Source organism: Phalacrocorax carbo, chromosome 14 (assembly GCF_963921805.1).
Source record: "Phalacrocorax carbo chromosome 14, bPhaCar2.1, whole genome shotgun sequence".
Lineage (NCBI taxonomy): Eukaryota > Metazoa > Chordata > Aves > Suliformes > Phalacrocoracidae > Phalacrocorax > Phalacrocorax carbo.
In genome coordinates this window covers 11,496,700-11,511,650 of record NC_087526.1, presented here as the reverse complement: position 1 = coordinate 11,511,650, position 14,951 = coordinate 11,496,700, and the positions used below count along the sequence as shown (strand labels likewise).

Genomic DNA, 14,951 nt, shown 5'->3' with positions numbered 1-14,951 from the left:
TCGTACAGCAAAGATAACAGACACAAACAACTGATAAAATTTTTTATTATTGACTTTTGAATTCTTTTACACTTTCCTGATTATTTTGTGTAAGGTGAAACTAGAACTGTTTAAAAGACATACACGAATCTAGTACATCAATAACCAGGTATTTCTTTTTGCTATACTATTCTCACAACCACGTGTGTGCTAGGCAATATAACCGTCACAGAAGCAAACTTTAGGCAGAATACTGGTCAGTAAAAACAAAGCGAAAAGAGCTACCAGATATACAGACAGGCTCGGTTCCACATTCACTACTGCATTTATCAAGCGCCAAGTATTAACTGCACAATTTGTTCAGCTAGAAGAGGGGAGTTTTAAAATCAGTGCATGAAATTCTCTTCAGCAGACAGATGGACAGACGAACAGATGGATCCTATACCTAAGTGGAATGTGAAGGTAGGGGGATGATACCGCGAGACTGATAGGTGACTATTCCTAATCTTTTCCACTGCATTATTCACGTAACTCTTACTAGGTTTTATTTAATGGGACATGTTTGAAACATAACTAGGTGAGGACATCTGGAGCTCAAATATTACAAGGTACAAGCGCTACAAATGTGTAGGTCTGCATTCCAGTACATGAAATGGGAAATCCTGAATACTTGAGCCAGATCCTGGTACTACCAAAAAAAATGGCAGGCAAGAGCTGAAGACTGCAATGGCACTGGCAGCTCAAACGTCCAAGAAAGAAACCTGTCCTCGGAGCAGACTCAGGTCTTGCCCACCACCCTGACATCGCCCATAATCAAAGAAAGGATGACGCGTATGTGGGAGTCCAAAACTGCTTTAATGGAGTTCAAACAGGTGAGAGGGTCAAGGATGAGCAAAGTCCAACGGGAGAAAAATTTCTGTGAATTGAACTTAAAGATGGCTCATTGGATTACTTAATAAGTTTTCAGGATAAATTCAAAACGGGAATACCATGGAGATTTTGATTCACCTAAGAGTAAAGTAATGCAAAAGCGGCAGATCACATCATGGTATCATCCAAACTAATAAGGCCATTCAAAAAATTGAATCTTCTCCTATTGCAAATCCATGGTAGTGAACCAAGAATCCTCACTACTGAAGAATATCTAAGGTATAATTAGGTAAGTTATTGCTGTGGGAAGGGGCTTCGTCATGCATGTTGTATGAGCATGAAAGCACTTTTAGAAGTCAAATCCCAGTTATCTGCCAGTGTAAAGAATTTGGAAATCAAGCTGCTAACTCCCCCATTACCCTCCTCCCCAAAACAAACCCATCCCCAGAAAGATAGGACTGACAAAGTGAGCTTTTGACTGAAAGCGGTGCCTCAGACTTGGTTACAAACGTCTACAGAGTGTGCCCGTTAAACTAATTCATAGCAGTGCTACTAACTGGAATGCCATACATCGGACTGTTTTCCTTCCATGCCCCAGTGTCACAATAGAATCTCTATAACTTTCTGTACAACTTTACAACAGAATTGTACTTCGACTATTTTGGTGCCAAATTAAGCTCGCCAGAGTTACATAATTGATGTCTACTTTTCTACCAATAACAGTTTTGTAAAGTCAATTGCAAAAACCCATAATCACAGTGTTCAGTTAAAAATATAAACACGGTAATCTTAACTGTAAATGTTTGTTATAGGAAAGTTCGGAATGCCATTATAACAACCGACCTCCGCTTTAAGTACACAGAACACCAACCAACCGTTTTTACCCCACAGACAGTTTTTGCTACGTTGAGGTTGTGAAAGTCGATGTACTATTCTTTTTGCTTGTCGCACAAAGGGATATATGTGTAGGATACAGGGTGACATTGAACATATAGTGAAGCGTGACAGCCATTAGTTCTCTCCCTCCCCAGCATCCCCTTCATCTCCCTGGTTTTCCGACGTCCATAGCTGTAAGAAAATACAAGCACATGTTTACGCTGAAAGCACGCAGTTAATTACAGTTGTCAGGAAAGGGGCGACAGCATAATTAGCGGTAGCTGCGCAATTTTCTCAGCTAAGAGCAATACAGAATTGAACTTAACAGTAAAGCTAAAGAATAACGAACTAGAAAATGGGTAGAGGATTACAAGTAGAAAGCCAGCAGAAGTTTGGAAGCTCAAGACAGAGACAAGCTGGCTGTCGAGAACAGACAAACCGGACTTTCTGTTAGAAAAAGGTGAGTTTATTACAGTGTTAACAAGGGATTTCTCATTTAAACAAGCAAGTCTAACTGGTCTGGTTACAAAAAGCAGTGCAGTTAAGACATGCAGTGAATGCCTCAGAAGAGGCTTTTAGTGGCACAGAACTACATAAGTCTTCAGATGCCAAGTCCCACTTAGTGGAGTCCAGTGGCCTGAAGAAGTAAGAGCGCACGGTGCAGCAGTGTGCCCCGTGATACTTACAGTGAGGTTGTCCCTAAGCAGCTGCATGATGAGAGTGCTGTCTTTGTAAGACTCTTCATTCAGCGTGTCCAGCTCTGCTATCGCTTCATCAAATGCCTAAAAATACACAAGACAGCACTTTCACACTCCATGCTCTGAAATCACTTCTACTTATTAATTTGCTACGTTACCTTTCAAATTGTGTGAGAAAAGCTTCCAATATTTTTCTTTTCCACCAAGAGAAGAAACGTAAAACAAAGTGAGCACCAGAGTACTAGACAACTAGTGGGAAAACAGCAGTCTTCAGAGGGGTCCAGATTAAAGCCCGAACAGCTTTACTACCATGCCGATACTAAGTACTGGAAAGGCAAGCACACCCTCTGTCATACTGAAGAATGAGTCACACAGCTTGAAGTCTGGTTTAAGAGGAACACTTAAAAGCAAAACCTTCATTAAAAATGAAGGCCTCACTGGTCTAAACTGGCAGCAAAAGACAAAGGTACCATTAAATTGATAGATGTATTGCACGTGAGTAAGTAGGAAAGAAAATGGAAGATGGGTTTTTTGACAGTGGGGTGAAAGGTTTTGGATTCCTTTTCAGAACAGCATAGGAAATGAGCCGTTCTTCCTATCGATCTGTCACACATGAAAGCCCAAGCTGCAAGTCTAAGAGCAGAGAGCCATGAATAAGTGCTATTTCTTCATCCAGGTTTCAAACAGATGTAAGCATGTTAACTAAAATAGCAGGAACAGCAGCTTTGCACAACAAAACATTACTTGTTACAAAGTATTACTAAAGCGCATATTAAGAATGTAAAGATTCACCTACTGCCATATTCAAGTAACTACCAGATAACTTTCACAGATGCAAAGAGCTCCATTTAGAAGGCTCTAACCATATTTTAAGGAGAAGGCTAAGACAAAAACGACTAGCTATTTGTTTGGCACACAGCTCTTTTTGGTGTCTGAAGAGAGAAGTGCATGCTCACACAGATACACAAGGACATTTAGGATTATGACCGTAGTCACAAAGACAACACTTCATGTATTTGCTGAGTGTTCAGATTTAACACTTCTAAAGTGAAATATTTACTTAAATTAATCCAAGTGTTTTCAAGTTTGATATGAGCGCATTCTCAGAGAATTACATAGACATAAGAAAAGGCATTTCGTCTCCCCTCTCGCCGGATCAGCTGCACTAGTAAATTAGCTTTTCTTAAAGCTAAGCCGGTCTAGCTAACTTACCTGAAAATGATGACAAAAGTTTAAAGATGACAGCATTTTTAAGGAATTTGCTATGAAAAAGCATAGCCATCTACAAAGTGCTGCTGCAACCATGTAATTATCTCCTTAGCCTCCACAAAATTTGGTAATATGAGAAGTCTGCTTACCGTCTTTGCGAGATTACAGGCTTTTTCAGGAGAATTTAGTATCTCATAGTAGAAGACAGAGAAATTTAAAGCCAAACCGAGTCGAATGGGGTGTGTTGGCTGCATCTCTTTCTTGCTAATTTCAAATGCCTCCTGGTAAGCTTGCTGAGAGTTTGCTACCGTTGCTGCAAGAAGTAATTATGATCATATTAGTGCACAGTACATTGCCGTACTTCACAGGGGAAGCTATTATGTTCTTGGTCTAGACTACTGTGCCACCAAAAATTCATACAATTACATATGCAGAGATGCTTCTTTCAATGTTTTTAGATGTAAAAGCCTACCACTGACTCATCTACTAAGGCAGAAATATTTGCTCAGATAAAGCTTTGAGATACAGAAATCAAGTTCAACATTTTAACAGAGACTTTAAATGAAATTTATTCAAAATAAATTCCAACCAATCTGAATGCACACGAGCTCTACCTAAGTCAAAATGTACTGTGATTGAACACTCAGTTAAGGCCTAAATGAAGTAGTAGTTCTGAATAATAAATCCAGACAAAACCATATGGTAAAGAAGAGGTATCTAAACTACCTGTTTGAACTGAAGGAAACATTTAGCAGGTAGGTAATGAGCTTTATATTTCGGTTTGGGGTTTCAGAGGAAAGACAGCAGTCCTTTCCTGGCTACTGGGCAACATTAAGCTCCAGAACAGCATTGAACTAAGCTTGCAAGACATGGGGTACATCAGACACTCACCAGGAATTCAGGCACAGTTCAGCATTGCTTTACCATTTCAGAATTAATTGGCTTAGGACACAATTAACCCAATATCCCATATTTGCATGCAGAATGCTTGCAAAGAGCGAAGACTTGTGAGCTAAATTCATAGTTTAAAGAAAAAATGACAGGAACAAAGCATTTTCCATGAGAAAAAAACCCCACATTCTCCAGGAAAAGGATTTCACACTGCCAAATGCACTTGAAGATCAGTCACTGAGGTTGAGGGCTGCAAGCAAAATTTGACTGGTTTGATGAATGTCTGTCAATAGCTTCTATTAATTTCAGTCTTCAATACTACAGACCAGTAGGAAAAAAATTCAATACTTCATGTTCAGGAAGAAGAACACAAGTACTTTTTTTATTTTATTCTGCTCCGCCCCCAGCAGAAGGAGAGATTTCATCTCTACTTACTTTGCTTATTGTCCCCAGATGCCACCTCTGAGAGGTATCTGTAGTAATCACCTTTCATTTTCAAATAGAAGACCTTGCTTTCTGGCTGTGTGGCATTGACAATAAGGTATTTATCCAGGAGTTCCTGAGAAAGGAAACATGACTTTTTTTTTCCCCCAATTTATAAAAATAATATCTGAAACAGAGCCTTTGTTACAATGGCAAGCATGAACTGTTAAAACATTAACAATGACTTATGTATAATCATGCGTTAATCACTTTGCCTACTGTTGTCTTAACTCAGAAGAAGAGAGAAACTACTTCTATCCTAATCCCTGGAAAGCAGAAAACTTGCTGTGTTGAGGCTGCCCACAATTCAGTCCTGCAGAACCTAATGGCTAGCAGGGCTTAAGACTGCAAATATTTTCCTTGAAATACACTGATGCAAACTGATGTCCTACAACCAAGCTGTCACAGAGCAGCAGCTTGACATTAGCACAAGTCTGGTCACTTTTGCTGCCACAAACTCCAAGTCTACACAGAGCAGTGAAGCTACCCACAACAAGCTGATTCTATCTGCAGCTCCAGCTGAAAAGCTGAATAGAGGCATGGTCAGCAAATGCGCATTCAAAGAGAGATGCAAAGATTGACAGTACTGACAGTATCTGCTCCTGACAGATCTGTAGCAAACTGAACAGCAATAAAAAGAATCCCTCTTGTCTAAGTGAAAGGAATAGCAAAGCTATTTGGGGGAAGAAGTATACACCTTCTCCATCCAAAAAAAAGTACTAAATAAGCCTTGGGACATCAACATTCATTAACAAAATAATTTAAATGGCAAGCTTTTTAGCAGGACTCATGCCAGTGCCCCAGATCTAAATTTCTTTTCATAGCTGCTAGCTAGGGGTCTTCAACATTGCCTTGTTTGCTTCTAATAAAAAAAAATGCACTATTTTATAACAAGTAAGAATCCAACAAATCACCTAAGAAACAAACTAGATGACTTCGGGGCTAGAACCAGCCTTAAGTATGTGTCTATGCAGAATTATTTCCTTGCTAAGGTGCTGCCGTGCCTACAGCCCTACTAAGATTCCTTAAGCCTCTCTGAAGAATGCTGCAGTAACTACCAACTACTGTTATTTTTGCTGTTGGATTATTACCAGAACATCATTGCAGATATCCTGCAATTCAGCCTCAATTTTCTCACGATATTCTCTTCCCATCTGCTGTTTCTTCTCATTCCTCTCTGTTTTCTGTTCAATGCTGGAAATCACACGCCAGGACGAGCGACGGGCACCAACCACATTCTTGTAGGCAACTGAGAGTAGATTCCTTTCTTCATTGGACAGTTCATGTCCTTGCTCAGTGACAGCCTTCATAGCAGCAGCCATGTCATCGTAACGCTCAGCCTGTTCAGCCAGTTTGGCTTTCTGTACCAACTCACTTTTATCCATGGCTCTCCTGTAATTAGTGGGAAGTAAAAATAGAGAAAAACATCTCTTGATTGTCTGCACTGTGGAAGTTAATGCTGAAGGGTGAAGCAGAACTCGCAGTCACTAACAAGTGGGAAATCTGTCAACTCTAATAAAATAATATGAAGGGTTTCTTTTTAAAAATTTATGTGATCTTTTGATAAATAGGTATAATTTCTATGTGTAAATGACTAACCACAATCCTGATGATATGTAAGCATTAGTCTTCAAAATGCAGCAAAATTCATATTGACATTAAGCACAGCACCTCAGTATGTTCCCTATGTAAATATCTTCCCTCTTCTACACTGACCACAGCTTGGCCTGGGAGACGCTGCATATTCTAACCCAGAAACCTCCAGCTTTGTTTTTTGGGGTGTTGTTTGTTTCCCCCCCCCCACTATTAGATGACATAACTCCCTAGGGGCATTGAAGCACCGTACAGCTCCTCCTGACACTGAAGATTTTTTTGTACACTACAGGAGATGTTTCTGTGGGTTTAAATAAACCACACCCAGTAAAGCTGTAGTTGTTGGCAACTATGGAAAGTAGATGTATACTGTTCTGCCAGAAAATTGGGATTTTTTTAATACACGCATCAATGTATATATAATGAACATTTCTACACAGCTAGGGTGGCTGCAATCCCAGGTTTTCAAGACCTTTCAAATAACACTGACATTCACAAAACCCGAATGGGATGTGGCCCACATGACGGTCACTACTGCAAAGCTAGTTGCTTGTATGGAAACAACTTGTTTATAATTTCTGATAATGCAGTTTAGCAACTGAAGCCAAGAAAAACACATCACATGACCACAAGGCCCCTGAAGAGCTTAAGCAATGAAAAATTAAGTTAGTGAGGAATGTTATCAGTGAGGCAGCTAGAGTGTTTTTTACTTCGAAGACAATGCTAACACATAGTTAACTCAGCCATTGAGCTTCCAACCTTATACTCAACCACCTACAGCCAGGTTCACAGGAGAATTTAAACAAGTGTCTTTGCCTTTATCAAAGTAAGTGGACCTCAATACCTCACAAACTCCCAGATGCCGCAAATTCACCTGTAAAGTTTCTGCAGGTGCATAGGTTCACTTTCAGACAGACCCAGAACCACTATTCTTGTCAGTACTGAGCAACAATGTTCCTCTCCTACTCCCTAAATCCCAATCAGGACTCATAGTGTCCAGATGAGAAGTTTTCAGGCTGAGACCTAACAGCCTAAAAGCAACATCTAAAAGAACAATAAAAAAAGCAAACGAGAACAGTAAGTTTACAACTGTCTTTCATAGGCTTCTGTTTGCTAGACAAGTGTCCATAGACCTATTAGGAAGAACCAACAGGGTGAAAGCGATTGCTTTAGCCTTTTCCCTGGCTCCCTCCTTTGAAGATCACAGCCTGACAGGCTCCTGATGGAGAACATCTTGCACACACTGCTCAGTTTGTATTTCAATCCAATTATCACCTGCCACACTGTAACGCAGGAAAACCAGGCCCCTATACTAAAACCTCAACCAGGACACTGAGATGCAGGCCCAAATTCCCACCATGTGTATGAGCAGTTTCAGAGTTTCTTACTGCCAAGGACGGAGTCCTAACTACAAAACTATTTTGAGATGAGCATATTCAATCCCTCCAGCTGAAGGTACTCCACTTCAGGGAAAAAAAAAATCACCCAAGATATCAGGTCAACCATTGTTATTTCAGATGAAAGCTCTTGAAGTAAACCCAGCAACTAAATGTCCTACCTGCTATACATTTGCAAGTCACATTCGCTCCTGGTTGCTTTTGATCCTTTGCATATCTAACCTAACACATCCATCCACGTAAGGCACTCAGTAAGGATATGTAATGCTAAAACCAGTCTCCTGGAATGAGACCTCTTGCAGACTTGTAAGTAAAGTTGGGCTGCAGTTTGGTTCCATTTCAAATACTGCGTTTGAACTAGTGGATTCTGGCACCTACTAAAAGGTGACACACAGACTTCAGATTGAAGCCTGCAAAAAGACAGACTGGCTGTGGGTAGCAGCATGACAAGTTCTTGTAAGGCATCATTAATTTGGCTCTGTCTTCCCCAAGAGGCATTTACCATGGGGATATTCTATATTATCGTTGGCTTTTGCAGACTTATCAAAAGGATAGCTCCTCAGGATGGAAAGGGACAGGTGGAATTCGTGATGTGCATTTTTTTCTCCCTACTCTGAAGCATATCATAGTAAAAATGCATAGCAAGCTTAAGGAAATCATCAGACCGTTCACCATTGAGAAAACCCACCCAACTTTTCACTGTTGAGTCCATCAAACCTCGTGAACCATTCCCTTAACTCAGGACTAAATTTAGACTGTGTGCTTAACGCAGGAAGTAATTTGTGAGTGGCATTTCTCTACCCACCCACTAAAATCTGGACATGTACAAAGTACACCTGAAGAATGCTTTTTATGCCACAAGAGCCAACTTTAAATAATAGTACATTTAAACAAAACAGTTTCAGAGCAGTTCTAGCTTCCTCACAGTCTGCACACCTTCTAGAAGCATTTCTATTGCAACCGTCTTATCTTCTCCTCTTACGGAATGTGATTACTATGTAGAAAAAGACAACTTGTTGAAGCCCAGAGGCAAGTAGCTCCAACAGAGTTTACATTTTGCCATTGAAAGGTCAGTTTTATCTTTGATCTGCACTTTGCCAATAGCGATCTAATTCATAGACAAGTCATCAGTGCAGAACTCCGTTTACAAATAATACAGGGTTTAGTTTAGAGATGGCCAGAGTTTGTTTTATGAGGCTTGCTGACATATTTATCTTTAGATGCAAGTCAGTTCACAGTAGTCAATGGGTTCATATAAGGTCACATGAAGGAAATCACAGACGGAACTGCAAGGGCATAAAGACCTAGTGGATAAAAGAGATTCAGAAAGCAGTTCAATGTATCAATTATATAGACAAAACACCAGCACACAGCATTAAAATGTTGTTTCTCATCAAACAACTTTTCTCAGTAATGCAACTAATTTATGCACATCTTAATGTAACTCAAACTGATTACTGAAGGAGCTCTTCAGAATTTCACTGGCTTCATTTTGACATAAAAATTCAGTATACAGGGGCTTGAGTTGTTTAGTTAATTCATCTTAATATCTGTACTGTTAGTAGGCTTCCTATGTAAGACAAAGTATTATTCAATAACATGGATCTAACAGAACTTTGATGCAGTATGAAAATCATTGCCCACACCAAAATATCTGCAACTGACAGGAAGCCTACCATCATTTCATTCACGGGGTGCTGCATAAAGGAACACTTAAAAATCCTTATTTGATTCTCCATTGCTTACCTTGTTAGAAGCTTGGAGAGAGCTTTGCAGAGCTATGCTGGCTTGAGCTCCAAAAGAGGGAAGTGTTTGCCAGAAGGAAAAGAGATACAAGGAAAGGAGTGATGTTTGAAAAGGCAAAGAAGTAACTATCAGTCATAACTGGTCCCTCCCAGAGAGGAGATGAAAGCCACATTCTAACAATGGATCAGTGTGCCACAGTCTGAAACAAGCAAAGCCTACAGCTAAAAATACTCCTAGGCCACAAACAGAAGCCATCAACAAAGGTTACCTGCAGCTAGGAGCAAAACACACAAAGGTGACGAACAGGAGGCCAACAGGAATGATCTATTCTTGTACTAACAAAGCCATGCCATGTTGGCAAGGGGGAGAGAGGGAAGATGGAAAAAGGAGCGCGGACGTGCAGATCACAGCCATGGAGGAGTCCAGAAAGTTGCCCGTTCTAAGCAGAAGATTCTCATATGAGATGCGTTAATACATTTCAAGTTCTTCAAACTGCCAGAAATTTGAATCACCCTAAATCCCACACTCAAAATATATTTTTTATTAATTTTTTTTTCTACCTCGCATACAGCTGAAGGTCTTTCAATCTCTCTTACAAACAGAGAATAGCATGTATACAGGTACTAAAAGTTACGAGTACTTACTTCCCGCCCCCAGAAAAGCTTTACGCCTGTGTAGACAAGACACAACCATATTACAAAGCATCAAAGGTAGAGAATCAAAGGTCAGAACCCGTAAAAATGCGTTAGTCTGTAACTGCCTTACTACTTTTAGTGGAAGATGCAGTAAGAAGGGGATGGTGTGACCATCCTGGGAACAGCACCTGAAGTCAGCACACCCACGCATTTTTCAAGAGCGCATGGACACACAGGACTGGAGGCTCACACCTCAGCAACAGCTGAGGAGTAAAACATACAGACAATGTTCTTCAGAGAACTGCACGAGCTTGGGAGCTACATCTTACTGCTCAGCAGTTACTACATCTGTTTTGTAGCCTTTATTGTTTCCAATCTCGATGAGCTGTTTAGGACAAAGCCAAAATAGATAGAAGTAGCTGTGTTTGAAGTCTGCAGACATCAAATGAAAACTGACACTGAAAAAAATCTGCTTATATAAGATATTGAACTGACAAGACAATACTAATAAGCCGATGTTGGCCTGAAGTCTGCTGCTCTTGATGACCTGTTCCTCTGATGCTAATTAAGTTATTGATTTTTGTGTACTGTTTTTGTCTCTACAGCAAGCATTATAATCTGTCAGACAAACACTTCCACTTTGTAAAAAGATTGGTGAGAAAGCAGCACCATTACAGGCTGGACATACCGGTCCCTAGATATCCCAGCAGAGATGCAGGCTAACAGATCTGCATGTGTCACTGTGAGAAATAAATGTAAACCTATATTTGGTGAAATGGGACGCAATCATACTTCTCAGTCACAAACTTAAGTCCATTCAAATTATAACAGGAAAAGCAGCAGACTGGTGCGGATTTTGCAGTTCAATCTTCCATCAATATGTGAACATACCTTATTTGTCTTCAGGATGGGCAATTCATTCCAAAATCAAACATTCACACAAGGTAAGTGGTATTTCAAATTACAGTTCTATAACTAAGAGCTTTGGAGATACTATTTCTAAAATAAATGGAAAATCCTTCTCCATAATTCAGGTACACACATGCTGACACAAGTATCTGCATGATGTTGATGGCATTCACTGTCGAGTATACATTGCTCCCGATAGATATTCTTTACAGGAAAGGAATCAACTCTCTTTAAATGGAGTGCAAGTAACCCTCCTTGCTTTATTGTAGCATTAGCCATTTGACTTCATCAGTTGTGTTTCTCTACGTTGGTTCCCTCAAAGGCTACTGCATATTGATAAATAACTGATTAGAAAATGAATGTCTGGTAAGACCTGAACAGTGACCTTCCACAACTGTCAAGAGCTTGGGTATAACAACAAATTCACTAAAACATATCGCAAACATAATGAGGGGAAAAGGAAAACTACTTCAGAGTTGTGAGATTCTTGCTGACCTTGTGCAGCACATAACTTTAGCCTCCTCCACATCTACTGATTAACTGTATGCCTTGGCCTTCAGCTCAAATTTTTATGCAAATGTTCAGATAAAATGAACATTCTATAAAGTCATGCCTAAACCCGCTCAGGCCATACTCTGCAATCATTACTTACTGCTTCCTAAAACTGACCAATATAATTTTTTAATAAAATGACATTCAATTGTTTTCATTCTCCACACACAACTATGGAATTTCTAGGAGAAGCAGCAACAGCAGGTAGGGATACTGATATTGTGTGGACAACTTTAAATTTAGAGACAATAGCTTGTTCTTAATGTCATTTAAACGAGGGACTGCAGGCTGAGAAGCACTGAACTGCTACATACCTGTGGCACTTCGCACATGACAGCTGCAGGTGGAGACACACACGCAGTTCCAAAGTACAATATACCTACATGGTAACACCTTTTTGTTCCAACTAGGAGAATTGTTTTTGGCTAGAGTCCAGGTGGAAATAGTGAGTTATCCCAAAAAATCTTCCCCCAGGCATAAAGTTCATGCCAAACTAATGTATTCATATCACAGGTAAATTGCTTTTGTTAATAATAAACGGTGAGTATTTGTATTACAGGGTGGGGCAAAAAGTGCGGCCATATAGAAGACACACTACTATAACGCCTAGCCTCACTGGGATGTATTAGGATACCAGACGCATTAGAGTACTAGCTTTTTACCTCATTATTCAAATCATTAGTTACTTAACTCCTCCTCATTTGAGTTTATCCACATGCAGCACAAAAAGCTGCATACTGGCAAAGGCCTGCTTAGGAAAAAAAAAAAAAAAAAAAGACTCAACATCAAAATAGCAGAGATCAGAACATGCGGTACTGACATAATGAGGCTGAGAAAACCGCACTAGGCCCATCTGTGCAACGAGTCTATCACTTTATCAGTACCAATTTAATAAACAAAATATTATACAGGCTATATTTTTGCCTCCTTTAATAGGAAGGGTGAAAAAGGCACTAGCATTCTTACTTGTTTTCTTTTCTAGACCAGTGCACGTCTCATTATTGTTTTAAAAGAAAAGCAAGCTTTTCTTTTAATAAAGAAGTATTAAAGTTTCTGCCTGATGTGCCCTGCAGCAGTGTATGTGTAAAGACACAAATATTCCTACAGCCACTTAAGTTACAAAACCTTATAAACGTTCTCAAACTCTAATATTTTTCTATAGGAATTTAGCTTTTACGGTGCTGCATGATGTGCAATTTGTTTTCTTACCACCAGAAAAGTTATTTTAACTAGTAACAAGGAATTTAGCTGAAAGCAGCCCCTTTATGTTGTGATTTTTGCATTAGGCGCATTTCTGCTCCCACATACTAACACAGTGACTGTATGCTGCTGACGTTTGATCATCCCAATTAATAACTGATTATACAAACCTCAGATAAAACCTATGGTTGTTAGTTTTGGGTTACTGCCCAGCCTTCTTGTAGACCGGGGCTGGCTTGAAGCAACCTTCTTTCCCTCTGGAGTCCTCCCTAATCTCATCTCTATGACCAGATGGACATAAATAATAAAAACTTGAAAATAATGATAAAATAATTTGTTTCTTTCTAAAACGTCCATGACGTCTCCGCGATCGCCTCTAGCCCCAGGTGAGAAGGCTCACGCAAACGGCACCACGGCACCTCCGCTCTCCGGCGGCGCACAGAGCCCCTGCTCTGGGGAACCCCGGTTCGGGGCCGGGGCGCGGGGGGAGCCCTCGGGAAGCGGAGGCCGGGGCCGATGGTGCCCCCGGGGCGGAGGGGCTCGCTTTGACCCCCTCCGCTCGGTACAGGTGTGCGCGGCCCGCCGCGCCCTCGGGCAGCCAGTGACTCACTCGGGGCGGGGCCGGGCCGGGCTCCGAGGCAGGAGGCGGCACCGCCCGCCCGGGCTCCGCGGCGGCGGCCGAGGGAGGGTCACACCGTTACTCGGGGCGGGGGCCGGACCCGCCGCCGCCCCCCCTCCACTCCCGCGCGGGGACCCTCCCGTCCCGCGGTTTCCCAGGCCCTTCCGCGGACGGGGAGGGGTCAGGACGGGGAGGCCTCTCCCGCGGGGCGGCGGCTGCCCAACCCCCGCGGCGGGGGAAAGGGGAAGGGAGGACCCCATCCCACCTCGGCCGGCGGGGGCGGCCCCGGACCCTCACCTGGCGGGGGACGGCGGCACCGCGGCCTAGATCCCGGCGGGCGAGACGGAGGGGAGCGCGGCGGCCGCTCGGCGCACGCACGCACGCACGCACACCCTGCGGCGCTCCCGGGCCCCGCTTCCGGCGCTGGCGACACGCCCCTTCCGGCGCCAGGGGGCGCCGCCTCCCCATTGGGCCGGCGGGCTACGGCCGGCTCTCAGTTGCTATAGCGACGGGGGGGGCAGCTGAGCGCCCCCCGCCCCGCCCCGCGCGCTCCCGCCCAGGCGCGCCGCCGCCATTCCCCCCCTCCGCTCTCGCCCTCAGCCCCCGCCGGCCCGCCGCGGCGGGACTGCCTCCATCACCCAGAGCCTGGCCCAGTTTCCCAGAGCCCGGGTCCATCACCCAGGGCCCACCTTTGTCATCCAGAGCCCGGCTTAGTCGCCCACGGCCTGGCCCAGTTGCCCAGAGCTCAGCTCCATCTCCCAGGGCCCAGCTCAGTCACCCAGGGCCCAGCTCCGTTGCCCAGGGCCTGGCTCTGTCACTCGGGGCCTGGCTCATTTGCCCAGGGCCCAGCTCAGTCGCCCAGGGCCAGGTGGAGGTTGCCCGGCTGGGTTGGAGGGACGGTGCCACTCCTGCAGAGAGCCCAAGGTGGCCGATGGCCCGCTGGCCCCCACGCTGGCCCCCACGCTGCATGGGACCCTCATGCTCCAGAGGAGGCAGCGCCTGCCTATTCTGTCACACCCTGGCACCCTGTCAGCTGTGAGCTCTGCCGTGTCTGAGCATGTTTTGCACGCGCAGGGTGATCCCCGGTGTGTCTCCGGTCAATGCTGACCGTAGTGAAGAGGCGGGGTGGGTATCCAGCAGGGAGAGCTGCTCTGGGTGGGAAGCACAGCGACTTCTTGAGCAACAAGAAGACAGCGTTTTTGGTTTTCTTGCCCTTTCTCATACTGTTCTCTGGCTGAACCTCATGAGAAGGGACATCTCTGCAGACCGCAGACAGTGGGCACCATTCTGCGTC

At 43.2% G+C, this 14,951-nt stretch overlaps 1 protein-coding gene across 1 annotated transcript; it reads right to left on the bottom strand.

The window, feature by feature from the left end:
- Positions 1-28: 28 nt before the first annotated feature.
- On the bottom strand, positions 29-14,090 carry YWHAB (tyrosine 3-monooxygenase/tryptophan 5-monooxygenase activation protein beta). Its single transcript, XM_064465718.1, has 6 exons — positions 13,955-14,090; positions 6,098-6,398; positions 4,959-5,082; positions 3,782-3,945; positions 2,412-2,507; positions 29-1,917 (listed from the first exon to the last, which is right to left on the bottom strand). Exons 2-6 carry the CDS (start codon positions 6,389-6,391, stop codon positions 1,861-1,863), a joined length of 735 nt encoding a protein of 244 aa, XP_064321788.1. The 5' UTR covers positions 6,392-6,398; positions 13,955-14,090; the 3' UTR covers positions 29-1,860.
- Between the last annotated feature and the right edge of the window lie 861 nt (positions 14,091-14,951).